Source organism: Aspergillus saccharolyticus, assembly GCF_003184585.1.
Source record: "Aspergillus saccharolyticus JOP 1030-1 unplaced genomic scaffold BP01scaffold_8, whole genome shotgun sequence".
NCBI lineage: Eukaryota > Fungi > Ascomycota > Eurotiomycetes > Eurotiales > Aspergillaceae > Aspergillus > Aspergillus saccharolyticus.
The window spans coordinates 62,190-89,511 of record NW_020290618.1 but is presented as its reverse complement, the minus strand read 5'-3'; the positions used below and the strand labels follow the sequence as shown (position 1 = coordinate 89,511).

At 55.5% G+C, this 27,322-nt stretch overlaps 10 protein-coding genes across 10 annotated transcripts; 7 read left to right on the top strand and 3 right to left on the bottom strand.

The window, feature by feature from the left end:
- Positions 1 to 355: 355 nt before the first annotated feature.
- Positions 356 to 2,366, top strand: BP01DRAFT_414507 (MFS general substrate transporter; the record flags this gene model as incomplete). The annotated part of the gene is made up of 6 exons (XM_025579063.1): positions 356 to 724; positions 778 to 827; positions 877 to 993; positions 1,046 to 1,197; positions 1,249 to 1,617; positions 1,693 to 2,366. Exons 1-6 carry the CDS (start codon positions 587 to 589, stop codon positions 2,364 to 2,366), a joined length of 1,500 nt encoding a protein of 499 aa, XP_025433027.1. The 5' UTR covers positions 356 to 586.
- Positions 2,367 to 2,388: 22 nt separating this feature from the next.
- BP01DRAFT_315078 (uncharacterized protein) lies at positions 2,389 to 3,468 on the bottom strand. The gene is made up of 2 exons (XM_025572550.1): positions 2,868 to 3,468; positions 2,389 to 2,746 (listed from the first exon to the last, which is right to left on the bottom strand). Exons 1-2 carry the CDS (start codon positions 3,379 to 3,381, stop codon positions 2,526 to 2,528), a joined length of 735 nt encoding a protein of 244 aa, XP_025433026.1. The 5' UTR covers positions 3,382 to 3,468; the 3' UTR covers positions 2,389 to 2,525.
- A 392-nt stretch (positions 3,469 to 3,860) lies between these two features.
- On the top strand, positions 3,861 to 4,922 carry BP01DRAFT_315075 (NAD-dependent epimerase/dehydratase family protein; the record flags this gene model as incomplete). Its single annotated transcript, XM_025572549.1, has 1 exon — positions 3,861 to 4,922. The coding sequence occupies one exon, from the start codon at positions 3,861 to 3,863 to the stop codon at positions 4,770 to 4,772; it is 912 nt and encodes a 303-aa protein (XP_025433025.1). The 3' UTR covers positions 4,773 to 4,922.
- Positions 4,923 to 4,989: 67 nt separating this feature from the next.
- On the bottom strand, positions 4,990 to 5,820 carry BP01DRAFT_292367 (alpha-galactosidase A precursor; the record flags this gene model as incomplete). Its single annotated transcript, XM_025571689.1, has 1 exon — positions 4,990 to 5,820. The coding sequence occupies one exon, from the start codon at positions 5,818 to 5,820 to the stop codon at positions 4,990 to 4,992; it is 831 nt and encodes a 276-aa protein (XP_025433024.1).
- A 964-nt stretch (positions 5,821 to 6,784) lies between these two features.
- Positions 6,785 to 9,037, top strand: BP01DRAFT_292534 (Zn(II)2Cys6 transcription factor; the record flags this gene model as incomplete). Its single annotated transcript, XM_025571695.1, has 5 exons — positions 6,785 to 6,892; positions 6,947 to 7,063; positions 7,141 to 7,899; positions 7,951 to 8,714; positions 8,782 to 9,037. The coding sequence occupies 5 exons, from the start codon at positions 6,785 to 6,787 to the stop codon at positions 9,035 to 9,037; spliced, it is 2,004 nt and encodes a 667-aa protein (XP_025433023.1).
- A 418-nt stretch (positions 9,038 to 9,455) lies between these two features.
- On the top strand, positions 9,456 to 12,084 carry BP01DRAFT_354863 (glutamine--tRNA ligase). Its single transcript, XM_025574546.1, is given in 6 exon segments — positions 9,456 to 10,025; positions 10,036 to 10,040; positions 10,130 to 10,207; positions 10,263 to 10,636; positions 10,688 to 11,665; positions 11,717 to 12,084. The coding sequence occupies 6 exon segments, from the start codon at positions 9,655 to 9,657 to the stop codon at positions 11,795 to 11,797; spliced, it is 1,887 nt and encodes a 628-aa protein (XP_025433022.1). The 5' UTR covers positions 9,456 to 9,654; the 3' UTR covers positions 11,798 to 12,084.
- A 139-nt stretch (positions 12,085 to 12,223) lies between these two features.
- On the top strand, positions 12,224 to 14,377 carry BP01DRAFT_414501 (endonuclease/exonuclease/phosphatase family protein; the record flags this gene model as incomplete). Its single annotated transcript, XM_025579062.1, has 7 exons — positions 12,224 to 12,520; positions 12,565 to 12,917; positions 12,956 to 13,054; positions 13,114 to 13,501; positions 13,540 to 13,978; positions 14,050 to 14,220; positions 14,276 to 14,377. Exons 1-7 carry the CDS (start codon positions 12,387 to 12,389, stop codon positions 14,375 to 14,377), a joined length of 1,686 nt encoding a protein of 561 aa, XP_025433021.1. The 5' UTR covers positions 12,224 to 12,386.
- Positions 14,378 to 14,749: 372 nt separating this feature from the next.
- On the top strand, positions 14,750 to 16,836 carry BP01DRAFT_336496 (polytopic membrane protein). Its single transcript, XM_025573246.1, has 3 exons — positions 14,750 to 15,426; positions 15,494 to 15,891; positions 15,945 to 16,836. The coding sequence occupies exons 1-3, from the start codon at positions 15,175 to 15,177 to the stop codon at positions 16,357 to 16,359; spliced, it is 1,065 nt and encodes a 354-aa protein (XP_025433020.1). The 5' UTR covers positions 14,750 to 15,174; the 3' UTR covers positions 16,360 to 16,836.
- Positions 16,837 to 17,881: 1,045 nt separating this feature from the next.
- Positions 17,882 to 21,538, bottom strand: BP01DRAFT_292052 (Clavaminate synthase-like protein; the record flags this gene model as incomplete). The annotated part of the gene is made up of 10 exons (XM_025571678.1): positions 17,882 to 18,165; positions 18,231 to 18,518; positions 18,597 to 18,955; positions 19,034 to 19,180; positions 19,244 to 19,560; positions 19,643 to 19,694; positions 19,747 to 19,985; positions 20,360 to 20,677; positions 20,750 to 21,228; positions 21,316 to 21,538. 10 exons carry the CDS (start codon positions 21,536 to 21,538, stop codon positions 17,882 to 17,884), a joined length of 2,706 nt encoding a protein of 901 aa, XP_025433019.1.
- Positions 21,539 to 21,968: 430 nt separating this feature from the next.
- On the top strand, positions 21,969 to 26,565 carry BP01DRAFT_372407 (MFS transporter/fungal specific transcription factor domain-containing protein; the record flags this gene model as incomplete). The annotated part of the gene is made up of 10 exons (XM_025576729.1): positions 21,969 to 22,064; positions 22,196 to 22,361; positions 22,397 to 22,493; positions 22,540 to 22,996; positions 23,049 to 23,440; positions 23,500 to 23,681; positions 23,782 to 23,783; positions 24,153 to 24,750; positions 24,819 to 25,899; positions 26,448 to 26,565. 10 exons carry the CDS (start codon positions 21,969 to 21,971, stop codon positions 26,563 to 26,565), a joined length of 3,189 nt encoding a protein of 1,062 aa, XP_025433018.1.
- Positions 26,566 to 27,322: the final 757 nt, after the last annotated feature.

Genomic DNA, 27,322 nt, shown 5'->3' with positions numbered 1-27,322 from the left:
ACGTGGGCGTACTCTTGGTTCACTGCACGCCAATAGGTAAGTCTCCCGGGTCCACTAAGCACAAGCTAGGAACCTGGAAGCTTTGGTCGTGCGGATACACAATGGAGTGAAAAAGCATCAACAGCCACCGATGCAAGTGATGAGAGCATCGATAAGCAACACGTGCGCGCCAGAAGGAGCGAACGTGCAAACAGTATGTCATGTGATTGGATGGTCAGCCGCGGGTGGGAACAGGCCGAAACATGCCTTTGATTGGTTTAATCCTAACGCTGGTCGACCCTATCTATTTCCAGGTTAGTCGCTTGCTGGTGGCTGCAGACAAGGCATGAAGCAATATACTGACTGGGCGATAGCACAGGACTAGTAGATTGACTGGAGAATTAAAATTATCGCTCCGGGCTCAAAGTCAGATCTATCAACATGCCGCCACCTAGTACTAGTCTGTGCCACCTTCTCCCAATCTGCATATAAAGCACGAGGGCGGCCCGCGCTCTCGGGCTTGCGATTGCTTTATCTCTTCTTGAAGACACCCTTTCCAACGAGAACTGCCTGTCGCACGCTTCTTGGTTGCAGCCACTGAGCCAAGATGGCCGAGAGCGAAGCTCCCTCATTTGCGCTTAAGGCGGATCTTCAGACCGTCGTTCAGGCCGACTCCCATGACGGAGAGAGTGCTTCCGCTGAAGCTCAGACAAAGCGTCGCACTCTTTCGGATTTGATCACTATTGTCAGTACCAAAGATTCCTTGTCAACCCTACCCTCGATGCTAACATGATTCAGATTGCCAGTGGCTTCGCCCTGATCAGCGATGGATACCAGAACAATTTGATGTAGGCACAAGCTCCCGCTAGGTCATAACGCGTTCCTGACGTTCGCCAGGACAATGGTCAACGTACTTCTTGCCAGTCAATACAAGGAGCAGTACACGTCGGCCGTCAAGACTCGAGTTTCCAACGCTCTCTTGGTGGGCGAAGTCATCGGCCAGATTGTTATTGGGTACGAGCGACAACCGTCCATAGTCTTCCACGCTGACTCTCATACCAACCAGACTTACCTGTGATTACCTCGGCCGCAAGGCCGCTCTTGTTTTTACCACCGCGATGATAGTCGTGGGTGGGATTCTCGCGACCGCCTCCAATGGATATACCATCGACGGGATGTTCTGGATGATGACGGTAGCGCGTGGCATCGTTGGCTTCGGTGTGTACCACATACAAATTTCACGATAAGCGTACTGACTGACCCCAACAGGCACCGGCGGAGAATATCCCGCTTCCTCGACATCAGCCTCCGAAGCGGCCAACGACCTGACCCTCAAGCAACGCGGCCCCGCCTTCATCATGGTGACCAACTTCCCGCTGTCGTTCGGCGGGCCCTTCGCGGTCGCGATCTTCCTGATTGTCCTCTCTGCCTGCCACCAATCCCACTACAGCACTGTCTGGCGCGTCTGTTTTGGGATTGGCTGTATCTGGCCGCTGTCCGTCTTCTACTTCCGGTTCCGAATGATGAACTCGGCCCTCTACCGCCGCGGGGCCATCAAGAAGCACGTCCCTTATACCCTCGTGGTCAAATACTACTGGAAGTCTCTCATTGGAACCTGCGGAGCCTGGTTCTTGTACGGTGTGTTCCCGTCGTCCTCGATGCCCCCTACAATCGCTCAACAACCCTCCCCTCTAACAATCTGCTCCACCTTAGACTTCGTCACATTCCCCAACGGCGTATTCTCCGGAACCATCATCTCCTCCGTCATCAAGGACAGCTCCGTCATGAAGACCGCCGAATGGCAGCTCCTGTTGGGCGTGATCGCCCTGCCCGGTGTCTTCCTCGGCGCCATTCTGTGCAACCGCGTGGGACGCAAGAACATTATGATGATCGGGTTTACTGGGTACCTGGTATTCGGCCTGATCATCGGCTGTGCGTACGACAAAATCACCAAGATCATTCCCTTGTTCGTGATCTTTTATGGGTTGATGCAGAGCTCGGGCAATTTTGGCCCCGGCAATATGCTGGGTTTGCTCTCGTCGGAGATGTACGCGACGGGTGTGCGCGGGACGTGCTATGGCATTTCGGCAGCCTTTGGTAAGGCGGGCGGTGCGATAGGGACGCAGGTGTTTACGCCCATCGAGAATCACCTGGGCAAGAAGTGGACATTCATTATTGCAGCCATTTGCGGTGTGGTGGGCGTGGTGGTGACGTACTTCTTTGTGGATGATATCTCCGGGGAGGACTTGCGGGTCCGCGATGAGAAGTTCCGGGCGTATTTGGTGGCGCATGGGTGGGATGGGGAGATGGGGGAGGACGATTTGAAGGGTGTTGCGGATGAGGGGATTTGTCCTACTATTGTTGAGGACAGTAAGACGAGTCGCTGAGTTGGTGGTCCGGGAGAGGAAACGAGAAAGGAGCAAAAGTCTATTGACTACCTACACATACTTAGATGTCGTGATGATCATGAACTCCCAAAAGGAACGAACGGGCCTTGTCCGTGTGCTTGCCAACGCTCTACCTAGAGAGCTCCGTATCCCCCCCCCTCAGCTATTCTCCCTATACGCCGTCCTGATCAGCCGCGCCAGGTGCTCCACCTCGTGCTTGACCCACGGCATCGCATGATGATAATCCACCTCGAACAGCTCGCTCCGTTTAGGATCATAGTACGAGGCCAACTGATGCCGACTCAGCGGCAAAACCGGATCCTTCAATCCGTGCACATGTATCGTCGGAATGGACACCAACTCGGCGTCAGACTCGGCCCCTAAACAGCACACACACACACACAGACACAGCATTAGCATTCACACAGCACGCAGCATTTGCACCCGCACCCCCATAAACCCCCAAGACAGGTAAGACAGGTAAGACAGTAAGTAACCTACGATGTGCACTCTCCGCCATCATCGGCGCTCCCGCCCCCATACACATCACTCCGAACTTCAATCTCAGCCCGGTAGGAATTTCTGCCTCACTTCCAAACTCCCCACTGGCAATCCTCCGCTGCTGGTCCAGCAACAACCCGCCCGCGGGTCTCGTCCCCTGACTGAACCCCATCACTCCCACCCACGGACCTCCGGGACTGAGCTTGTCTTTTTCCTGCATCAGCTTCCAGATCCGCTCGACGCCGTCCCGACCCGTCATGTCGTAGCCGCTGCCGTCGGGGAGCTCGGCGCCGGAGCTGTCCGCTGTGAACCACGAGCGGAAGGGCTCGTAGCCGCGGAAGGCCGGGAGGACGCCCGGCCCGGCGTCGCGGAAGAACGGCCCGTCGAAGAAGATGAGTTCGAAGTCCGGTTCGAGGAGTTTGGCGAGGTGGGCGCATTGGACTTCGTAGACGGAGGCGCGGGAGCCGCCGCCGTGGAAGCAGGCTATGCGCGGGCGGTTGGTGGGTTTCGTCATTTTTGGTTATCGTAGTGGTGGCTTGCGATGGGGGATTGTTTATTGCGAATGATGAGGAAAAGAGTGAAGTGGAGGGGTGGATGGAGGAGCGAAGTTGGCCAAGTAGACGCGGGTCGGGGGCTTACCTTACGGAATACTTGGTGTAATCATGTGAGGGGTATGCGGGGTGAATTGGCGCGGATCTCAACTACAGGGAATGAATGAGGGCAGCTCGATTCAGAACAAAGCATCGCTGTAGCATAAGTGTGGTTATACAATGTCTAGTCTGCGATAGAACGTCTAAAATGCTAACTCGAGTTCTCTGACTCGATAGTCTCTAGTATCTTCATCGTCTCTGCCATATGTATAATAGTAGGTAAACATACCACCAAATTCGGCAACCCCCGCAACCCCGCAATCTCTCCTCCCTCCCTCCCATCAAGTAAAACACCACAACGCACTGTGTCAGACCTCAGCATCTCCAACACAATAGCACCACCATGTCCAAACGCATCATCGTAACCGGCGGCTCCGGCAAAGCCGGCCAATTCATCATCGCCCACCTCCTCCACCAGAACTACTCCATCCTCAACCTCGACCTGCACCCCCTCCCCGCCCCCCTCGCCGCTCGCGTCCACACCCTCCGCGTCGACCTCACCGACACTGGCCAAGTGCACAGCGCCATGCACTCGCACTTCGCGCTGACGGAGCCCTTCCGCGACCCGCTACACCAAGTCCCAACGGCCGTGATCCACCTCGCCGGGTACGCGCGCAACATGATCGTCCCCGACAACGAAACCTACCGCGGCAATGTACTCGCCTTTTACAACGTGCTCGAAGCGGCCTGTCAGATGGGTATTCGCAAGATTTTGCTGGCCTCGTCGATCTGCGTCTACGGCGTTGCGTTCGCGGAGGGCGATGTTGATTACCCCGCCTTCCCGGTCGATGAGTCCGTGCCGGCGCAGCCGATGGACGTGTATGCGATCTCGAAGGTGTGTGGGGAGCAGACGGCGGCGGGGTTTGCGAAACGGTATCCCGAGACGGATGTCTATGTGTATCGATTCGGGGCGATGGTGAGTCCGGAGGAGTTTCAGGAGAGATTTACAGGGTATGTGGAGCGGCCGGGGGAGTGGAAGGTGCATGGTTGGGCGTATACGGATGCAAGGGATCTCGGGTTGATGGTGGAGAGGGGGTTGATGGTGGATGGGTTGGGGTTTCAGGTGTTCAACGCGGTGAATGATGAGATGACGAATTTTGAGTCGTCGACGGAGGCATTTTTGGCACGGGTCTGTCCTGGTGTGCCGGTGACGAGGGAGTTGATAGGGAGGGAGGCGCCGGTGTCGAATCGGAAGCTGAGGGAGGTGTTGGGGTTTGTGCAGCGGGTGAGGTGGCAGGATGAGTATCTGAATTAGGTCTGAAATTGGGAAGGTGCTGGATCTTTTGTAGATAGGATGATGACTGTCTATGAGTATTCGCTGGGTTAACAAAGTTGTGGTAAACGTCACGGTGGAATCAGTGTGAGGTGTACCGTGTAGTTAGTGTTGACCTATGTGAGATCGGATAAGAGATACTCGTACAAAGGTAAAGCAGTCAACGGTGACTACTACCCCCATCGTAGGCAACAGACGCTTACAAACGGTCTGGATCCGTCATCTCTCCATATGTCCCATGGAAGGGCTCCAATTCAACTTTACCTCCATTATTCCATGTATCTGCGAGACAATCGGGCAGAGCCTCCATCTCCTCTCGAAACATATCTTCATCATCACACTTGCGGGTGGTAGAGAAGTCAATCAAAGTAGCTTTTCCATCGCGGATAAGAAAGTTGTGTCGGTTTATGTCTCCGTGCAAGAGGCCCAGAGCATGCAACTGAGACAATGCCTCCCTGCAGGGCTCGACATCCTCCGTTCCAGCAGGTCGCGCATTGGATATTCGTTCAATTAAGAAACCAATGACACGACCATGTTCAGTCAAGTGACCGAGGAATCGGGGCCCGATACCGTGGCCGTCCAACCATTGATAGACTTTAGTTTCGTTCTCCATGGAATACATGTACCAGTGCCAGCTCTCAAATTTGGCAACCACAATATCTTCGAACCGCGGACACTTTACTTCGTAAGTTGTAATGTGTAGATTCTTTTCTAGCTCCATTTCTCCCCACTCGACGAAAGTTTCATGCCAGGTATTCTCGACACCATCGAATTCAGTCAGGTTGATTCGTGTAAAAGTGGGTCTCCCGTCTTCGTCCCTAGTTACAGTTCCATCGTTCCAATTGCCAGCGGGCAATCTAGGGAGCACGGTCTTCAGGGTCGGGTCAAAGCACATCTCAGCGTTCTTGAAGGTGCCAGGACTGATAGTGAGGTATTTGATCTGCTTGCTATCGACCAGGAGGCGGAAGTAGCTTTCTTCTTCTTCGTCGACACTGCAGTCGAGTACTTCAAATGTTGGGCGGCTAGCCATCTTGCATTGGTTTCTCTTCAGATACGAAAGAGGTAAGTTAGCTCTGGCTTTAGATTACTGCCATGCTTCGGGTACCTTGGCTTGTTATTGTCGTGATGAGCGATGGCTGTGAGGTCGTGTTGTTGGAAATCCAAGGATAATGTAGGTGAGGAGTTCGCCAAGGATATGCCCTGAATTGAATGGATGGTAGCACTCGATTCTGTGAATTCACAGTTGTGAAGATCAATTTAGAGGTGAGCCATTCACTTCACCATGGTCGCATGAATGAACCTTCCCGAGACCTCTTTCCTCCCCTCTCCTTCCCTCTCTCTCCCGCTGCATCGTTCTTGCATTATACGATCTCACCTTCAAGCCCATCAGAAACATCCACAAGTCAACCAGTGGTTTGGTTTTCCAGCTCACTGACTCTCTGCTTTATTGAACCCAGTCTGCACGAGAGAGCCTTCTTGAATCACCCCGTGGCACGACTTATAAGAGCCTTACTCCGTAGAGGGACCCCAGCTCCCTCAAGTCCAGGTTTTAGCTGATCACAACGCTCACAAAATCCACACCGCAATGAACATAATGCCCCTGGAACGAACAGCCACAAATGCCAGATTTAGCTTAACTTCCGCTATTCTTTGACGGGTCTAATTTCCATATTGAGTATGGAAAAGTCTCCGCCTCGGCAGTGGATGCTCGGAGTTGTTGGTGATTGGTCATAAAATGCAGTCGGTGAGCCGTCAATTCCAAGATTGCCAAATTTGCTGAGTCAGTGACATGAGTCAGCGGGCCGCTGGCGGGCCTGTTTCTGCTGCCGACCTCTCACGCTCTCACAGAGACCGCATCCCACTCAATCTTCCGGCCATCAATCCTGGCTATGCCCTGCACCCCCCTTATTCCCGAGCTTGTGATGGCTCCGGACCTTCTCCGTCGATGTTAATTGGTCTCCTTCTGTTCTAGACAGACCCTTGAGACCTTATTCATGCAGGTTTCCGCCTCCACCCCATCCTCGGATGGTGGTGAGCGTCCCTCCTCGGCACCTCCCCTGCGCCGCACGGCCCGGGCTTGTGACTCGTGTCACCGGCGAAAAGTAGGGATTGACCCTCCTTGCATTTCTCTGGTTCCCTAGCTGACCGCTCTTCAGATCCAGTGTGAAGCCCCCATCCCATGTAATTGGTGCCGCCACCATAACCTGGATTGCACTTTCAATAGGCCCATTGGGGGTAGTAAACGCAAGAGAGCCACCAATGAGCCCACCGCAGTGACTCTGTATGTATCGCGCCATGTGGATCACTCACTCACCAGCTTCGTCTAACGTCCAGCAGCCCGCCCCGGCAGCAGCCGTCACCCGGGGAGGACCTTGAGGATAAGGTAATGAAGCTGGAACAGCTTCTGGTGCGATCTATGCCGACCAATGAGCATCAACGCAACTGTACAGCGCTGATCTCGCATGGGTCCTGGCCAGCCGATCCGGTTGCTTCCTTCAGTCCCCAACGGTCATCGACCAATGGTCCTCCGCCCGGCGAGTTCATGCCACGTTTAAGCCCTGGTCTGTGCTTCGGCAAGATCCATTTCGCTGGCCACTATGTGGGCGATCTGAATGCGTACAATGGTATCCCAAGCTTCTCGGTTGACGGTCAGGAGTGGGTGCAGTCTCGCACCGGTGAGGACAAGAGGTTCAACAGCCTTCAGCCCTCTCAACCTCAACAATCGACACCACAGCTAGCCAGCTCCTTCTCGAATACACTGCATGGCTATGCAGGCATCCTCGATCTTCCGGACCGATCTGTCGTTGATCAGTATGTCCGGCGGTTCTTCTCCTCTTTCATCCGATTCATCTTCCCCCTTATCGACTCCCTTCTGTTCAAGGAGACGGTTGACCTCGCCTATGCCCCATACCAAGATCCCCCGACGGTGGAAATAACCAGTGCCAAAGCGTGCGTTATGGCATTCCTGGCACTTATGTCGATGATTCTGCGACCTCAAGACAACCTTCCTGCGCTGGATACGGACGTGTATGCGGTCAAGGCACAGAACCTTTTGCCTCAACTCATGGATGACGTCAGCTTGTCGACCTTCCAAACTATGCTAATGCTGGTCAGTCTTGTATTCGACTGATTGAGGTAAACAAGGCACTAATTTCGCCAGACAATGAACCGCGTCTTCTCCGGTCAACTTCAAGCTGCCAATCAGTGTCATGCCATGAGTTGCCGGGTTATGTTTTCCTTGGGGGCTCAGCTTTTACCCAATGAGCGACCAGCTCCGCCCTCGCCGCTCGATATCGATGATCGAGTTTGGCGGTATCATAAACAGCTGCGAAATTTGTTTTGGCTCTGCTACACGCATGACAAGGAAATCTGTCTACGGTCCGGTCAACCGCCAATCATCGACGATGAACACTGCAATCTCTCCCTTCCTGTCGGCTACATGCAAATGCAATATCGTGAAGATGAGGGCGCTGATAGATCGATGTTTGACGATATCGGCATTCCTCACTCTCCGGCAGACTTGCGTATGACTGTCATCAAATCCAAAGTTTATCGGGCATTGTATTCCTCCAAGTCATTGCTGAAATCCGATGCGCAGCTTTTGCAAGACATTCGCGAGCTCGACGACGAGCTCGAGCGTTGGCGCTTGGACATTCCGCCCAAATTTCGTCCATCCCTGGGACACTCTTTCCAGAGTCACGAGAATCCCTTTCTTCGCATGCAAGCAATAGTCTCCCGTTTCGAATATCACTATCTAATGGTGACAATCCATCGAGCGGCGGGTCGCTGTCAGTCTTGGGCCAATTCTGATGCTGGAGTAATGGAGGGTATCAACTCCAGCATGCTTCTTGCGGTGGAAGCAAGTCGGTCCACCTTGTTGTTCCTCCGTCCCACCATTACTTCAATATTCCCAGAGGCGTTTTGGTGAGTCGTTTGTGTGCTTGTGCGGTTCACATGTTTGAAGTCAATTTCCAAAGCTAATCATAACCAGGATGATCACCTTCTATCCCATGTCGGCTATCCTGACGATCTTTTGCAATATTCTGCTCTTCCCACTAGACCCGCGCGTAGAGGAAGATCTCAAACTTCTCGGCTCTGTCCCTGATCTCATCAAGGGATTCCGCCCGAAACGTCTGACCAGCAACGAAGCGGCACATTTCACGATGGTGGCAGACTTTGTGGCCGAACTCAAACGTTTAGGAAACTGTGCTATTCGCAAGGCTCGTTATAGTGTGTCGCCAAGATAGAGATACGTTATGTCTGTGTATAATGATGATTTGGACATACGATTAGATACCCATGCCTACATACTTTAGCTTTGATGATTGCGATCTCAATGAGTCATTCGTGGTTTCTTTTATGGGATGAGTCTTAACTAAGCTCGGTGTATTGGGATGCTATTTGAGTCTATGGAAATCCTGAGTCAGTAACCTCGGGCAACTCAGTACAACCTCAGCTTGAATACATATAGTAGCATGGGTGAGTCATACTAGTAGTGGCAGTGCTTAGGGCGATATCAGAGAAATTGCCCTAAGAATGGATTAACAAGCAAATAGCTGTGGATGGGTGTATTCTAAAAGCAGCCACAACATTGTACTATTTGTTCTGATCACTAGTCTAGCAATAGTCTAGCAATAGTCTAGCAAAGACTGAGAATTGTTGTCACTTGATCAGGTCGCTAACTAGACTGATAAGAAGAATTGGGCGCTTATCGCTCTGCCACGTGACCGTCTAGCGGATGACATAAGCACGCACCGGAAAGTTTCCCCTCCACCCCGCCGATAAGTCCATTCCTTTGTCGTTCAGTACCGTCACCACGCGATCAATCCCCCGCTATTCTCGATTCACTGCCCAATCGCCCATCATGACGGACGCTGTCGTTGAAGCGACGGCCAAGCTTCAGCTCGATGAGGAGACCGGTGAGATGGTCTCCAAGGGCGAGCTTAAGAAGCGGTTGCAGAAGCGTGCCAAAAAGGCGGCGAAGGCGGCCAACGCGGCCGCTGCTCCCAAGCAGGCCGCGCCCACCCCCAAGCCTGCGGCCACCCCCAAGCCCGAGGAGGAGCAGATCGACCCGGATGCCATGTTCAAGCAGGGCTTCTTGGCTGCCGTCTATAAGGAGCGGCCCGTGGTGCCGTTGACGCGCTTCCCCCCGGAGCCCAATGGATACTTGCATCTGGGCCATGCGAAGGCGATCGCTGTGAACTTTGGGTTCGCTAGACACTATGGTGGAAAGACGGTAGGCTCTGATTCAACTCTTGAAAGGGGCCAATGCTAACATGTGCGAAGATTCTTAGGTATTCCTTCGCTGTCCCGACTCGAGTGAGCCACGCGACTAATGGTTAGATTCGATGACACCAACCCCGAGGCCGAGGAGGAGAAATACTTTGTGGCGATTGAGGAGATCATCCAGTGGCTAGGTAGGGGGGGGCCCGCCGCTGAAGGAGATTATGTGCTGACGGAGTCGATCTACAGGCTTTAAGCCCGCTGCTATCACCCACTCGAGTGACAATTTCCAGAAGCTCTACGACCAGGCCGAGAGGTTGATCCAGATGGGCAGAGCGTACGTCTGCCACTGCAGTGACACTGAGATCAAGCTTCAGCGCGGAGGAGAGAATCACGGCCCGAGATACCGGTGCAAGCACGCCGAGCAGGATGTCGAGACGAACCTCCAGAAGTTCCGGGACATGAAGGCTGGCAAATACGAGCCCCAGACGGCTTTTCTCCGCATGCTCCAGGACATCGAGGACCCCAACCCTCAGATGTGGGATCTGGCCGCATACCGTATTCTCAAGCAGGAGCACTTCCGCACCAAGAACGAGTGGTGCATCTACCCCACCTACGATTTTGTACGTGCCGCAGGTAGCGATGGTGATAAAGCTTGCTAACCACTGTGTTAGGCCCACTGTTTGTGTGATAGCTTCGAGAACATCACGCACAGTCTCTGCACGACCGAGTTCCAGCTTTCCCGCACTTCCTACGAGTGGCTCAACAGCACCCTGGGCGTGTACGAGCCCATGCAGCGTGAATATGGTCGCTTGAATGTCAGTGGCACTGTCATGTCGAAGCGCAAGCTGAAGAAGCTGGTGGATGATGGCTATGTCCGTGGTTGGGACGATCCCCGCCTGTACACCTTGATCGCTCTGCGCCGCCGTGGTGTGCCCCCTGAAGCGATTCTCTCCTTCATTAATGAGCTCGGTGTCACCACTGCTCTGAGTCTTATCAAGATTTCGCGTTTCGAGCAGACTGTTCGGACATACCTGGAGAGCCGTGTGCCCCGATTGATGCTTGTCATTGACCCTGTTGCAGTGGTCATTGAGGACTTTGAGACGGTCGAGGATGGCCAGCTCAACTGCGACATTCCCTTCTCCCCGAAGAACCCTGCCATGGGTACTCATGAGATCCGCCTGACCAAAACGATCTACATTGATCGGTCTGATTTCCGCGAGGAGGATGCCAAGGGCTACTTCCGTCTGGCCCCGGGCAAGAGCGTCGGTCTCTGGCGGGCACCCTACCCCGTCAAGGCCACCACCTTCACCAAGGATGCCGATGGAAAGGTCACCGAGATCCGGGCGGTTTGGGATAAGGAGGGCGGCAAGCCTAAGACCTACATCCAGTGGGTCCCTGATAACTCGCGCAAGGTGGAGGTCCGGATTCACGACCCTCTCTTCAAGTCGGAGGACCCCGGTGCTGCTGAGGGCGGTTTCCTGAATGATATTAACCCTAACAGCGAGACTATCTATAAGGATGCTCTGATTGAGGCGGGCTTCGATGAGGTCCGTCGGAGAGCTCCCTGGCCGGAGGCGGCCGGTGAGAAGGAGAAGGGCAAGAGTGGACCGGAGAGTGTCCGATTCCAGGGCATGCGCGTTGCTTATTTCGTGAGTTCGATGCCACCTTCGTATTCATTTCATCCACTAATCAGGCGTTAGGCTGTTGATTCGGATTCTACGGAAGACCGTGTTGTATTGAACCGCATCGTCTCCTTGAAGCAGGATGTTGGCCGCAACTAGACGCGAGAAAGTCTTCTCGAGCCCGTGAGACATGTGGAGCGGCGCTGCCGGATGTTCTCAGGTGCAGAGTCATCAGACTGCATGAGTTTGATTGTCTATAGTACCTGCATGATGGATTGGAGCTAGTAGTAACCCTGCAGAAACGCGGGCGCACGACTGGGTCAGAAGCCTAGATTAGAGAATGGGTGTGATTTTAGCGAAATGATTCTTATGCAGAGAGGAGGAGTGCCAAGGTGTAGATAAGGTACCGTGCAGGAGTTGAATAATTGGAATGGATATCATGGAGGTATATCAGGGTGTGCTATACCGCGATCTCAATAGAATTCTTAAACAAACAAGCCCGGCGGTCCGAGTGAGGTAACATCGTGCCGAGTGCTGCCTTGCTTGGCTGCAGTATCTCTCCCGACGTGGGTGTTATCACCCCCCCTCACTGGTCCAACGCCTCACTTCTCATTTGCAGCAGTCTCTTTCTTTCTTGCATTGTACCGTACCATGAGAGTCGCTGGCTGGAAACCATTTATACCGCGAGAATGACTCTGGTCGGATGCACATTCGAACAACACCATCGCTCATAAGATAGCTCGGTAACATGATGCGGAGTTCCTCGCTTTACACGACTGCGCTGCTCCTGCAGGCGGCGCTCGCAGTCACCATCAACGAAATCACCGGCGACCGATACATTTCCTCATATGCTGGAAGCCAGTTCACGGGTCTCAGGGACTGGTGACGGCCAAAGGCTCCTCTGGATTCTGCCTGCGTTCCACCAGCCCTGATCCGGATGACAAGACCTCCAACTCCATCTACGTGTATGGCAGCAGCGCGGCCAAAAGTGTCGCCGTGGGAGACATTATCACCCTGAGTGGCAAGGTCACAGAGTACCGGTCCTCGTCCAGCTATGTCTACTCCGCCGAGATCGAGTCGGCGACCGACATCGAGGTGGTTTCCATTGACAACACCGTGACTCCTATCGTGATAGGCAAGAATGGAATCAGTCCCCCGACCGAGCAATTCACATACCTCGACAAAGGGGATGCGTTCAGTCTGCCCGGTAACAGCAGCCAAGTTTCGACGGTCAACCCGATATTGAACACGACCGCATATGGCATGGACTTTTGGCAGAGTCTCAGCGAGGACTGGTTAGCCGGTCGGGTCTGACAGCCATCTCCAAGGCCAACTCCTACGGCGACACTTGGGTCGTCGGTGACTGGACGGTCAGCGGGAGCAATGCTCGAGGAGGCTTGACAATGACTGCAAATGGTTGGTAGCTAGCTTGCTCTAACCCCTGAGGACGTGCCCCAGTATTGATTTCGTGGTAGACTCTAATCCCGAGGCGCTCCTGGTTGGCTCGCCCCTAGACGGAAGTGAAAACCCGACCGATGTCAAGTTGAGTGATACACTGGCGGATATCACGGGCATTGTCACCCAGGCATACGGCTACTACGCCCTCTTGCCCACGACCGCGTTGTCGGTGTCGGCGTCGAAGACGACTGCAGTACCCAAGACGTCGTTGGTATCGAACCAGAAGTGCTTACTTACTTTCGGACAGTTCAATGTGGATAACCTCGGGCCGGATTCAACGACACTCCCTGCCGTCGCGGGTCACATTGCGAATGAGTTGCAGAGCCCGGATATCATGTTCTTGCAGGAGATTCAGGATAACTCGGGTTCTTTGAATGACGGCGGTATGAGCGTTTCATTTTTCCAAGTGAACGAGGTCTGATAGGTGCCTTCTTAGTGTTCTCGGCCTATGTGACGCTCTCAACCTTGATCAGCTCCATCGTTGAGCAGGGCGGAGTCCAGTATGACTTTCTTGACATCGATCCGATCGACGGCACCAACGGCGGTGAAAGTGGTGGCAATATTAGAAACGTGTACTTGTTCAACCCGGCCACTGTGGCCCTGCGCAACGCGAACCCAGGCAACAGCACCGTAGCCACGACTATTGGATCAGGAGGCGCGTTGAGCTACAATCCGGGGTTGATTGATCCCATGAACGAGGCGTGGGACGCGAGTCGCAAGCCCCTGGTGGCGCAGTGGGAGAGGGCGGATGGCAGGAACACCTTCTACACGGTCAACGTGCACTTGACCTCCAAGTACGGCAGCTCTGGTCTGGAAGGCGACCTCCGACCACCTGTCAATGGTGGGGAGGCGAAGCGAGCTTCGCAGACTAAGGTGATTGCGGTAAGTCTCGGTGGAATTGACACGTTCCCCCCGACGCTAGTCGACACTAATCCGTTGCGCCCATTGCCCAGGACTTTGTGACAACGCTCTTCGCGGAGGTAGCCGACGCTAGGATTATTGTCGCGGGCGATTTTAATGAGTATTCATGTGTGGAGCCAATGAGTGTGTTCTCGGGGGTTGGCTTGCAGGAGCTCGATGAGACCGCGGGCCTTGCGGCGACGGAGCGATACACCTACCTCTACGTTCAGAACAGCGAGCAGTTGGATTCATATGTATATCAGCGCGGCCCTGGCCAAGGGGGCCCAGGTGGAACACGTCCACGTGAACACATGGATGTCAAGTGCGGACCAGAGTTCTGACCACGACCCTTCGGTCGCTAAGATGAATGTGTGTCAATGAGGGCGACTAGCCACAGGTGACTCCATCCGATGAACCGGGAATATAATAGTGGACTAGTGGAAACAGGGACGACTAGATCGGACTCCTCGTGTTCTCATCTCCACCAATTTCTCTAAGTGTTACATGAGAGATCCGTGCTTTTCAGCTGGTAGCGGTAATTTCCCCAGGTGGACGCCAATTATTGCCTACTCCCGTTAGCCGAGATGATGGATGGCCTGGTAGATATTTCTGGCAATCTACCCAATCCTGCCGTCCAGGAACGATCCGAAACACGATCCGCAGGGATGTGGTAGCGACCCGCGAGTCAACCGAGTCAAGCGAGGCATTCCATGGTCCCATCCACGTCGGCGAGCCTGGGCCGCGGCTTTCCGACTGCGCTAATGGAGGGATTTTTTTTTTGTGCCGGGCGCTCGGGCTTACACCTAGTACAGTACTCCGTACAACTACTCCATTACTCCATCGGTGCTCCACCCCATCCTAAATTTCCGATCGATAGTCAATCTTGAATCAGTCCGTCCTTCACCAGCAGACCAATCATCGGTCATAGGGCCTGTACCGGCCGGTCAACAGTGGATCTCAGACTCGGGCTCAGGATTGTTTTACTGGTGACCAGGGAGGGTCTGTAACACCCAATATCCATGGTTTAATGGCGTCTCGACGCGGAAGCCAGGCACTTTTCTGCTCTCTGCACCGAGGGACGTCATTCGGGGCGTTCGGATGCTGGAACAATAAGAAATGGCACTCCCAGCCCAGCGCCAGGGCCGGGATTCTGGCATCTCTACTACCTTGCTCACACTATGGCCGAGGATCGCAGCTTAGCCGTGCGGGCGGTTGCCGCGGTCTTCCTGGCCCTGGCAAGCGTCACCACCATGCTGCGGTGCTACGTGCGTCTGCGGATTGTCAAAGCGTTTGGCTGGGACGATGGGATTATGGTCCTGGCCTATTTGTTCTACATCTTCTTTTCTGGCGCGATGATCGGGGGCAGCCTCTGGGGGACGGGGAAGCATTTGGTGGATTTGACCAACCACCAGCGAACGACTGCTATGGAGGTAGGCAGGACGTCTTGCACTGGCAAAAAGTCTGGCTGACTAGGACTGACCGGGCTGACCTGTCTAGTACTGGTTCTATTGCGACATTGGCTATGCTGTTGGTTCGATCCTCTGCAAGATATCCGTCGCTATCTTCATTTTGCGAATTACGATCGATCGCATCCATCGGATTGTTATTTTCGTTGTTCTCGCGTTCGTCGTCACCGCCGGTCTCGCTTTCTTTATTCTCCTCCTCGTGCAGTGTCATCCGATCGCATACTTCTGGCTCCGGTTGAGCACCGTGGAGCAAGGCAAGGGCTCGTGCATCAACATCAACATCGTGATGGACTCGCTGTATGCCTTCAGTGCTACCTCAGCTCTATTCGACATGACCATCGCCGTCCTCCCGATCCTTCTGGTGCGGAAATTGAAGATGCACCGCGACGTGAAAATCGCGGTCGCCAGTCTGCTTGGAATGGCCTGCGTGTACATCTCCTTCATGGCCCCTTCCGACGCAGCCTAATGCTAATATCATTCAGTGCCTCCGTCGCAGTCATCGCCCGCATCCCATTCATTCCCACCCTCCGCAACGAGGACTGGCTCTACGAGACGGTCAACATCGCGATTTTCAGCAACATCGAAACCGGGCTGGGGATTTTTGCAGGTAGCATGGCGACTCTGCGTCCGCTACTGCGCCAGTTCCGGCCCTCGACCTACCAGCACACGTGGCCGAGTTCATCGCGCGGGGGCCAGCGCAGCAAATCGATGCCGCTGCAGTCGACCCCGCGGGAGGAGGACTCCCGGCCCATCCCGTTGGAAGATCGTTTGTACGGCAGCACCTTTTTCACCGTCGAGGCGGGTAATGATGGGTATTTTGCAGGGGATCAGGCGCCTATTTTGCCGAAGCAGCCACAGATTAGTGTGAAGCGGGAGGTTCATGTGACGACTGTTTAGATAGCTGCAGTGTCTAGGTGCTATAAGACTGCTGCCAGGTGGTTTGTGATGCCGCCAGCCTGGGAGGGACCGACCGGTGGTGGGGTTGAACTCAGGTTCTCCCATCGCCACCTCCATCCAGGACTCGATCTCCGTGATCGGTGATTGGTGAAGGCAGAACCACATACAACTGCAACTGCCGTTCAATTGCCGTGTGATGGATGGTTATTGTTGCAGCAGCGCATCCAGAGTGGCTGGCCATTTGTAGCGACGCCACTGGACTTCGATCCGAATTTCGGGACTTGACTCGGGAATATCGCAGATGCCAAAGAAGTCAACCCATCCGCTTCGCGAGTCAACTCGCCTCACACGCACCGGCCCAGTCGATTATTGGGCCGCGTTACCCGACGGCCAAAAACTGGCTTTTATGATTGTCACCAACACTTGAGATGTGTAGCGCATCCGCCGATCATTCATGACGACTACTAAGTAACATAGAAAAGACTAATGTTTACTTTGTCCACACGTCAACCACGTATGCTACATGTTAGTGGGAAAAGTCACCCCATATACCTACCCTATCCATCCCCTGTGTAAGTGACCAAGTGTAGTGAGTACTAGTAGATCAGATAAGCTCCGATCGACACCACCCCAAGTGGACACACACTGGAGGCCATAAGGAGTCAAAGCGCCTTAGTGTTGCAGCGGTGCTTAACGTGAGGTCGATCGCGATCACCACGCAAGGAACAGGCTGGGTTGTGCGCGATCGACAGTGGGAATTCCGGATTGGGTTGGATGTGGGGTGGGGGGCACGATCGATTTTTTTTTCGATTCTGCACATTTTACACTTGCAGTGGGTTGGAAGCTGGGTTAGTGGGTGTTTTTGATGGGTTCATGGGTCTGGTACGTACTGTAGGGTTGGTCAGGTGGTAGGTGTTGATTGAGTTGATTGAGTTGATTGAGTTGATTGTACAGTAGCCACTGGTAGTTACCTCTGAAGTACAATTTTACCTCCGTGGTTACCCTACTGTAGTACTTACTTGGATGCTACTGTCTGCTCTGTATACGAATGGAAACAGTCATTAAGACCGGTGTGAACCCTCCGTAATTGAGTGAAAGCAAGCTTGCCATTCAGTTCATGTCCGTCCGACCGAGAGTTAAGTTCAGATAAAATCGTAGTTCATTCGGGATCTGCGGTTGATTGATTGCTATATGGTATACTAGTTAGCGAGTAACCTCAGTACTACTTTCTCAGCAGTAAAGCATTTGATGGGAGTAAGCACCGTATATCTTCTGACAGAATGAATGTTGAATAGCTGAGAAAGAACATAATTGTAGCAACGCCAGCCCCTAAGAAATGATCTCCACTGCACAAATCATCCCGAAAGACTCTCTGCCCCCTACCCTTACCACCGGTATATATTCTGGACCGTGACACAACTCACCCTTACCACCAGATATATTCCCAAACCCAACTCTCCCACAGATATACTCCATATCCCCAGATTCTCATACCCCCATATATACCCACCCATATACCCAATCATATACTCTGATGTCCATGGGTCTCAAAAGGCAACCCAAAACAAACCACCCCAACCACCACCCATAGCGCGGCCGACGCATAGATCGGGGCGGGGGTGAACCCGGTTTGCGAGGCGATCAGGCTCGCACAAAGTCCCCCGAACCGCAGCAGCGAGGCTGCCGTGCCGGTGCCTGTGCCGCGGTGGGGGGCGGGGAAGGATTCGGGGGTGAAGGCGTACATGATTGCATATTCTATCATCAGTCTTGTTGTTAGCATGGATGGGAATATTGGGGTACTCGCGGCTGCTGTGGGTGGGTGGGTGGGTGGGTGGGTGTCTGTCGGATCTATCTCAGGGCAAAGAGCTTACCGAAATTCCCCAACATCCCCGTCACACACGCAAACGCCAACGAGGAGGTCGTATCTTTCACACCCACATAAGCAAATAGAAACACCCCCGTCACGACCGACGACAACCCCATCATCCACCGTCTTCCAAAGAAGGTTGTCACCAAGTAGGCTGCAGACAACGGGCCCACCACCCCCACCGCCGACTCGATGCAGTAGTTCCGATACGTCGTGCTCAGCGAGGACGAGGAGGAGAACTTCGTCGCGAGATACGAGGGGAGGAAGTTGAAGTAAAGTGGATATGCGATGCCTTTTTAGTGTTAGTGTTGTAACTGAGTGAGTGGAGGACTTCTCGTTTCCGGTAAGGTATTCATTTGATGGGCCGCACCAATTGTCAACCATATCCCCCACACGATCAGCGTATGTCTGGCGAGGAGCCGCGTCGCGAACAGCGCCCGGAAGTGCGACCCCGTAAAGTCCTTCATGTTCTCGCGCAGGATCTCGGTGGTGGATAATGCCGTCGGGGCGGTGGTCGTGCCGAGTTGCGCGTCGATCTCCTGCAGCATTGCCAGCGTCAACGGCGGCGGCTGGCCGTTCTGACGGGCGACGTAATTCACTGCGTCGACGGCGGCCTGATCGCGGCCTTTCGAGAGGAGATACCGGGGGGTCTCGGGGAGGGTGAAGACGAGGGAGCGGATGCAGGTGAAGGCGAGGGAGAGGCCGCCGAGGGTGATGAGTGTGTAGCGCCTGGATGGTTGGTTAGCTTGGTTTTCCTCTCTCTCACGTCTCTCCCAGCACAAACAACACCGTCACCTCCCAGCTTACCATCCCATATTATCCTGTCGATGACAGGTCTCCGGCGTGGCATCCGTTGCACAGCTGAAATTCGCCAGAAACACCCACGCCACTAGCGAAACGATCAGTTGGCCCAGATTCCACCATGCGGAGAGTGCGGTCAGGAGCCATTGATGACTGCCCGCCCGGTTTAGCTTCCCATCCCCAATAGCGGTGCCACACCGGCGACAAGAGACTCACCTGCCAGGCACAAACTCCAGAAAGATCATCGAATCCACCGGCACATTCCCCCCCGCCGCCGTCCCGACCATCGCCCACATCGCACTGAACCCCACGAACCCCGTCGTCCCGGCGGCACCACACAGGAAGATCCCCGCGATGAGCAGCGTGCAATTGAACGCAGGCCGTCGGCCGATCAGATCGCTGGAAATCCCCCAGAACGAGGCCCCCAGGATCAGGCCGAGGTAGTACGCCACCGAGCTGTAGCTGACCTGCACGATCCCTGGGAATTCGAGCTTGATGGGCGGCTGCACCGCGCTGATGCCTTGGGAGGCGAACTACGATCATTTAGGGGGGAACACTGGAGAGGCCGGACAGGCATATGGGGATTGCATGTCAAAATACGCAAAGGGGACTCACGTTATCCACGATCCATCCGAATCCAGTCACCACGAACAGTTTCCACTGGAATCTGCGGACGTCAGCGTTGGCGTGGTCATCGCACAAGAAGGAAAAACACCTACGGCCCCATGCCGATTTCCTCCAAGCAGCGACCGATCAGCTCGGACTTGAGCCGGTAGGCTTCGGTGGTTGATGAGCCATAGAATTGCTGGATGGCTGGGTCGTCAACGATTATGCCTTTGGTGTCTTGTTCGAGGCTCTGTCGGGCGTTCTCCGGGGGGACTTTGAGGATCTCCATGGTGTCTTTGGGCGAGGTGGGGTTGGTCTGGTGGTGCGTCTGTGTGCTGGCCATGTTGTTCGACTGAGTTTGAGAGCCCCCGTTGATGCAACAGCTTCATAGGGATAGGGACTGGCAGTATGATCTCAAATAGATCTTCAATTAGGGTTCCGTGGGCATGGATCACCTCCGCACTACGCAGGGCTAGACGGGTGTTATCGATACAATCGAGGGTGGGGGTTTTCTTTTTGATAACCCTCCACTTCTGTCGCAGCTATAGCAGGGCTTATATTGCAGGATCAGCTCGCATTGGGCGAGGAGTAACCGTTGATTGCATCGACCACAATCTTGGTATTGCAAAGGTAAAGGTAAGTGGCAAGATGTACATTGATGCCGCATGCTCGACGTAATTAATTCCCCCAGATAGACAACCAAACGAACTACGCTCCCACCGTCACCGCCGTCGGCGCCCTCCGCTCCATCCTCTTCATCTCCTGCTTATACTTCTCCGCCCGGCCGTAGCTCTCCTTGTACGAGGCCGTCACCATCTCCTCGACAGTGATGGGCGGATACCGGGGCGCCTCACCGGGCTGCCGGCAATTCGGCAGACACTGGCACAAATAATCCGGGTTGCCACTGAAGAAGAAGGGGATGCTGTAGCGCTCCTTGCCGGATCGATTGATCACGCGGTGGATGTTGGATTTGTAGCGGTCGTTGGCCATGCGCATGAACAGGTTGCCGAGGTTGACGACGTAGGCGCCGGGGACGGGTTCAACCTGTTTTTTTTTCCCCGTTGGTTGTCAGTGAGTTTTATTTTCCCATCAGACCTTGCGGTGTTACAAACGCACGTCCAGCCACTCCCCACTCGGCGCATCCAGCACCTGCAATCCATCCACCTCATCCTGCAGCAGCAAGGTGATGCACCCGAAATCGGTGTGCGCGCCGATCCCACGGTTGACTTTCTCGTCCGCGTCCTTGGGCTGGGCCGGGTAGTGCAGGTATCGCATCGTGGCGACCGCGCCGGCCGTTAACGGGGTGAAGTAGTCCTCCGCCACGTCAAGGGTCAGCGCCAGCGCGCCGAGCACGTCTTTGGCGAGGTCGAACACCGCGTGGTAGTATTCCATCGAGGTCTGCTGGAACTCGTCCGGGGAGGCAATCGTGGCCGGCCACTGGTTGGGCCCGCTGTTGAGCTTCTTGGCGATGAAATACGGGTGGTCTTCGGGGATTTCCTCGCCGATGTACAACCCTTCTTTGAGTTCGGGGCCGGTGCCAACCTCGAGCATTTGCGAGCGCAGGAGTTCGTAGCCGCGGTTCCAGGTGTTGTTTCCTTTTGACCAGAATGATCAGCTGGGGGGCGGTTGAGGGGGAGGGAGGATGATAGTGATAGGGGGTGGATGATATTGGGGTGGGCTACTCTTGTCAATCATCACCTTCTCGTCCAGCGGGAGATTGAAGAATCGCTTCGCGCATGCCATCACCCGCTGCTGCAGTTCGCGCGGCACGCGGTGGCCAGTGATCTGAAAGAAGCCATTGTACAAGCAGCATTCGCGGATCCGATCGACCAAGTCGGCTTTGGCCGCGGTGTCGCTTCCGTAGAAGACGGAGAAATCGAGAACGGGAGGCGCGGAGGGTGACATCTTGCTGACTGAGCTGCTGGGGTGACTGTGTAGAGAGTGAGGGGTTGCCATCGTGCAGCTGAATTATATTCCTTTATCGGAGGCTTTATCGCTCCATTGAGGGGTCATTCTCGGGGGATGTTCCTCGGAATGAAGGCCGACATGGGGCCTATGGAGCATCAAGAGTGGGGGACCGAAGATGGGGCAGGCAGGCCGGACTTCACGATAAGACTGATAAACCTGCACGCGGGGAACAACTGGATCGTGGATAAGGTAGTCCTGATTGGCAACCTGGCTGGGGGTTACACCGCAGAGACGCAAGGGATTCCACTACCTAAGGGATATATCCTCTCGTCCCCGTCAGTATGGCTAAGGTAGGGGGCAGACAACTCTGTCCATCATGACGTCCGTCTCCCAGGCCGAGAAAGCAGTGTCGCCTGCAGCGTCCGAGATGAAGACCGACGAGAACGATGTCTACATCGATCATGAAGCGGAGAAAGCGGTGGTGCGAAAGGTGGACTTGTTTGTGCTGCCTTTGCTGTGTCTGGTGAGTATCCCCCTCTCAGCTAGGTTGTTGCAGGAACTGACTTCCAGTTGATAGATGTATTTCTTCGACTGCATGGATAGGGTTAGCTCCCACAGATATTCAAGCACTGGAGGCGTGTCTGACAGCAGCAGAGCAATCTGGCCAACGCTAAGACCGACGGACTCGACGGGGATATTCATCTGAAGGGCAATGACTACTCGCTGCTCGTCCTCCTCTTCTACATCCCCTTCGGGCTGTGCGATCTGCCCTGGAACCTCCTGCTGCAGCGTTACTCCGGGCGCATGACGCTCTCATTCAGTAGGTCTCTCGCCGACAACAACGAGTGAGCCCAGCTGACTCGACAGTGACGGTCGTTTGGGGGATTCTCGCGCTATGCCAGTGCGCTGTACACAACTTCGGCAGCATGGTCGCGGTGCGGATGATCCTGGGGTAAGTGGCTGTCCCGACACCAATCGAGCTCCGGCTGATCGGTCAGGGTGTTCGAGGCCGGCTTCTTCGCCGGGGCCACCTTCTACTTGACGCTGTTCTACACGCGCGGCGAGATGGGCTTTCGTCTGGCCATCGTTCAATGTTTCGCCGTCCTCGCCTCCGCCTTTAGTGGCCTCATCTCCTTCGGAGTGTTTCAGATCCACGACCCCGCCGTCAAGGGCTGGCAGTGGCTGTTCATTCTGGAAGGAAGCATGACCTTTCTGATGGGGATTGTCGCCTTCTTCTGTCTGCCGGACGGGCCGCAAACCGCCTGGTTCCTGTCGGAGCGAGAACGCGCCGCAGCAAGCGCGCGGGCCCTGCGCGACACCTCGGCCGCGGTGGCGACGGGGCTGGATGTCCCGACGGCCTTTCAGATGTGGAGCGACTGGAAGTTTCTGGTCTGGGGGGTGATCTCCTTCACGTATCCGGTTGCGTACGCAACCGCCATGAACTTCTTCCCACTGGTACGACCACCGCCATGAAGTCCCGGGGGATGGTGCTATGCTAATGAGCCAGATCGTCGGACGTCTCGGCTACTCGACCGTCAAGACGAACCTGTGGACGGTTGCCCCGAACCTCGTCGGCGCCGTGGTGCTCCTCTGCGTGGCCTGGTCGTCTGACTACTGGCGCGAGCGCGGCTTCCACACCGTCTTCGCGCTGGTGTTGTCCCTGATCGGCATGGTCATCCTGGCGACGATCGACGTGCTGGCCCACAAAGGCGTCGCCTACTTCGCCTGCTTCCTCCTGGCAGCCGGGGCGTACATCCCCTCGTGTCTGGTGCATGCCTGGCACAACAATAATAACGTGCACGAAAGCTCCCGCGCCGCCAACACGGGGTTCTTGGTGGGACTGGGAAATCTGGCCGGCGTGCTTAGCGCGGCGACGTTTCGGACGGAATACGCCCCCAAGTAGGTCCTGCGGATTGCTCAGAGCAAGGATTCGTGATTAACCATCGTCATGAGTATAGATATCTTCCCACGCTGGTGGCCACCTGCTGCTGTAACGGGGTGGCCATCGTGGTGATCACCGGGTTGAGCGTGTACTTCCGGGTGGAAAATCGGCGACGTGACCGACGCCAGGGAGTGCGACGGAACGCAGACGCCGTGGCGACTCGGTATTTGGCCGAGGGGGAGCAGAGTCCAGAATGGCGTTATTTTTTGTAGGAGAGGAGTTGGTAGTTAGTCAGTAGTTAGTAGATAACTTACGGAGTACCTAGTTAGATAAAGTCGCCTGGTGATTAAGGTACTAGTAGTTAGTTACCTACCTAGTCATTACTATACTAGGTAGTTAATTTAGTCGCTAAACTACCTGGTATCAAGATGATAAGGACGTACGCAGTACAATACAATACACTACAATACAATACATTGGAGTTGCTGATAAGCGGGAGATCCTTCCGGTTGGCTGGGATTTGGGGAGTTGCCAGTGGAGCGTCACCCCCTCCCGTCCCGTCCGGCCCTCCCTCCTCTTTCCCCCGCTTTGATATCAATGCATGCACATCCACCATCACTACTGCACTGCAGTATTTAATCAATCCCAAAGTTGGGGGCAGGGGAGGGGATGCTTCTATCTTGGAATCACTTTTTGTCTCATGAGTAATGAAACCCCCCCTTCATGAAGTCCTCCCACGTCTGCGACTGGCCCTCCTGCGGCAAGAGTTTCACGCGAGCCGAACACCTGCGTCGCCATGCGCTGAACCACGAGCAGGCCCGCCAGGGCTACGTCTGCGAGCGATGCTCCGTGCACTTCCACCGGCCCGATCTCCTCAGTCGTCATCTTCTGCGTCATGCCAAACGCGATGAGGAGGCGGGGGGTCCGGGACTGGGGGTGTTGGAGACGCGCAAACGGACGCGTCGAGCGGACAATGGGAGTATCGTCGTGCGACCCCCGAAGCGACCGCTGCGAGGGGCGCCTCCCGGCCACCACCAGGACGCGTCTGCATCTGGCTCCCGCGAGACCTCACTGGCCTCGTGCGCGCAGTCTGTCACCAGCTCACAGGACGCAGAGCCGATTCCCGGGGCGCCGGTCTCGCCGCCGCGCTCGACGAGCGATCCTACGACCCTGTCGCTAGAGGATCCCGATCCCCTGCTGGCTCCGCTGCTCCCCAATGGGCCGTTCGAGCCGTACGTGGAGCCCATACCGGGGCAGTTCGATGCGGCGGATGGGTCCTGGCGCTTGGGGGATGGGGGCATTGAGGATTTCTTCAATCTCGACACTGGTGCGTGCGTCTGGGTCTGGGGACGGAGCCGCGCAATGCTAACTGCTAACTCAAATCCTCGATGGCAGCGACCGATTTCAATATGCCTTTCGCCGCGACGCACAACTACAACTGGCTGTTCGACGTCGCCACTCTCGACGACGCCTTCTCCTCTCTCGACCTCCCCCTCGAACCCGACCTGCTATGGACCGAAGACCCCGACCCCAATCCCAACCCATCGGTCCTGCTCCAAGCCGCCTCGTTCGTCGAGCGCACCCCCGAGCACCTTGACTGGCTCTGCGAACTCGACCCCAGCACCACCAGCACCAGCACCAACCACCCACCGCACCCCCCAACCCTGACAGAGGCATCCCGCCAAGGTTTCCTGGCACTGATCGCGCGCAACCCCCCCTCCGGCCTCGACGGCCAACCCACCCCCCTCGACTCCCCCTTACTCTCGTTATCGGCGCTGCAAACCTACAGCCACCTCTTCTTCACACGCTTCAACATCACCTACCCCCTCATCCACGCCCCCACCTTCACGCCCGACACCGTCGACCCGATCCTCCTGGGGGCGATCCTCTCCATGGGGGCGACGTACAGCTCCCGCTCGGCCCACCAACTGGCCGTCGGCATCCATGATTCCCTGCGGGGCCAGCTGTTCTGCCACGCGGCGTTTTCCCCGCAGCCCCCGCTGTGGGTGCTGCAGGCGATGTTGCTCATCGACTGCTTCGGGAAGATGCGGGCGGGACCGAAGCAGCGAGAGCGCGCGCAGTTGTTTCATTGTGTGCTAATCAAACTCATTCGCCGCAGTACCTGTCTGACTATCCACACCCCCCCGGGGACGGATCCCACTGGATGGGGGGATCCGCGGGATGGATTAACCGAACGATGGCACCAAGCCATGGACCGCGAACAACGCAAACGTCTCGCGATGCACTGCTTCATGTGGGACGTGCAGCACGCGGTCCTCTTCTCGCAGAGTTTGTGTATGTCCGCCTTCGAGATCCGGTCGTCGTTGCCGTGTGCCTCCGCGCTGTGGGAGGCGGGCACGGCGGAGGAGTGGGGGCGGTGGGGCACCCGGTCTGCGGGGCTGGAGGAGGATGCCGAGACGGGGTTCCTGGCTGTCCTCAAAGGGTACATCTCCCCCGCGCCGGGGCCCCGCGTCCGGTTGAATCCACTGGCGAGGCTGGTCGTCTTGCATGGGCTCATGTCTGTGTGTGCGGATTTGAAGCGCAGGGATCAGACGACCTTGCAGGGGGTGGATCCAGAGCGGGTGGGAAGTTGGAAGCGGCGGATGGGCCGGTCGTATGAGCGTTGGAAGGCGGATTTCGATGCGGATGCTTTGGCGGTTAGCTTGGGGGAGGGGCATGCCGGGGTCGAGGCGAGGGAGAGGGAGCGGGAGGGGTTGAAGGGTGCAGCGGCGCTGGTGCTGTATCGTGCCGCCCAGCTGGCGCTGCAGGTGGAAGTCCTCGATCTGCAGATCGGCGCAGGCGCCACCGGGATTCTGGGGCGGAGTGTCACCCAGACGGATCGTGAGCGGTCGAGTCGGGGGTTGGCCGGATGGGTGCGGTCGGAGAGTGCGTTGCAGGCGGCCAAGCAGGCGGCGTGGATGATTCGTGAGGCGGTGGCGGCGAGGCACCACGGGGCGGGGGAGGCGATGGATGCATTTCATTTCCCCTGGTGTTTGTATTTAGGGACCTTGGTGTGTTGGGCAGTGCATGGGGGTGGGGTGGGGGGCATTCGGGATGGACGGTTGAGTCTGGATCTGCCGAGTTTGTTGGTCCGATTGACTGGGGAGGAGAGGATCCTGGAGGCCCCGAGATACGTGTATGAGATGCGCGGGCTGGTGCGGGCGATGGCGCAGCAATTGGCCACAATTCGATGGACGGTGGTGCATGAGGCGATGAAGGTGCTGATGGGGTTGGAGGGGTCGTAGCCTCTTGCAGTGGAAGTCCGGACTCTTGTCTATGAAGCTATCTGTACCTAGTTATCGGACCTGGCTATCAAGTGAAGTGATCGACTATCTGCTCTGACGCTGCGCTTCTCAATTAGCCCTATCCTACTACTACCCCGTACAGATCAGCTATCAATCACCAGCTGTTACTGTACTGATCCATTGCTCCCCCACTCTTGCACCCCTGGCTTCCATCCGTTCTCCCACCCTTTGAAGTAGCGAGCGGGGGTTATGCATGATGAGGTAACCTGTAACATAACTCCTGCCAGTGGCATGGAATGCAGCTATCAAATTCACTGCACGTCTTTGGGCATCATACATTCCTGCTTCGTATTTGGTGGACGTTGATTGGGACTCAGGCGTCACGTGTGTGTGTGTGTGTCTTTTGCTTTTCCCCCGCAACTCAACTCATCTCCAACTCATCTCCAGCTCAGCTCCAGCTCAGCTCCAGCCTCCATGGAATCTACTCCTCTTCATTCCACTGTTTGTGGCAATTGTATACCTTGATTTAATCCATCTTTGCTGTGAACAGTATACCCTTTTTCACAGTCGTACTGTCGACCTGTATTCACTATTTACTTATTCTGATTTTGATTGTATGCCTGATACCCCAGGGAATGCCAATAACTTAGTACC

Coding starts and splice junctions, on each gene's coding strand:
- BP01DRAFT_315078 (XM_025572550.1), bottom strand. CDS start 3,381: ATGACGAAACCCACCAACCGCCCGCGCATAGCCTGCTTCCACGGCGGC. Junction 2,747..2,867: donor GATGGCGGAGAGTGCACATC/GTAGGTTACTTA, acceptor TGTGCTGTTTAG/GGGCCGAGTCTGACGCCGAG.
- BP01DRAFT_354863 (XM_025574546.1), top strand. CDS start 9,655: ATGACGGACGCTGTCGTTGAAGCGACGGCCAAGCTTCAGCTCGATGAG. Junction 10,208..10,262: donor GGAGATCATCCAGTGGCTAG/GTAGGGGGGGGC, acceptor GTCGATCTACAG/GCTTTAAGCCCGCTGCTATC. Junction 11,666..11,716: donor GCATGCGCGTTGCTTATTTC/GTGAGTTCGATG, acceptor ATCAGGCGTTAG/GCTGTTGATTCGGATTCTAC.
- BP01DRAFT_336496 (XM_025573246.1), top strand. CDS start 15,175: ATGGCCGAGGATCGCAGCTTAGCCGTGCGGGCGGTTGCCGCGGTCTTC. Junction 15,427..15,493: donor AGCGAACGACTGCTATGGAG/GTAGGCAGGACG, acceptor TGACCTGTCTAG/TACTGGTTCTATTGCGACAT. Junction 15,892..15,944: donor CTGCTTGGAATGGCCTGCGT/GTACATCTCCTT, acceptor AATATCATTCAG/TGCCTCCGTCGCAGTCATCG.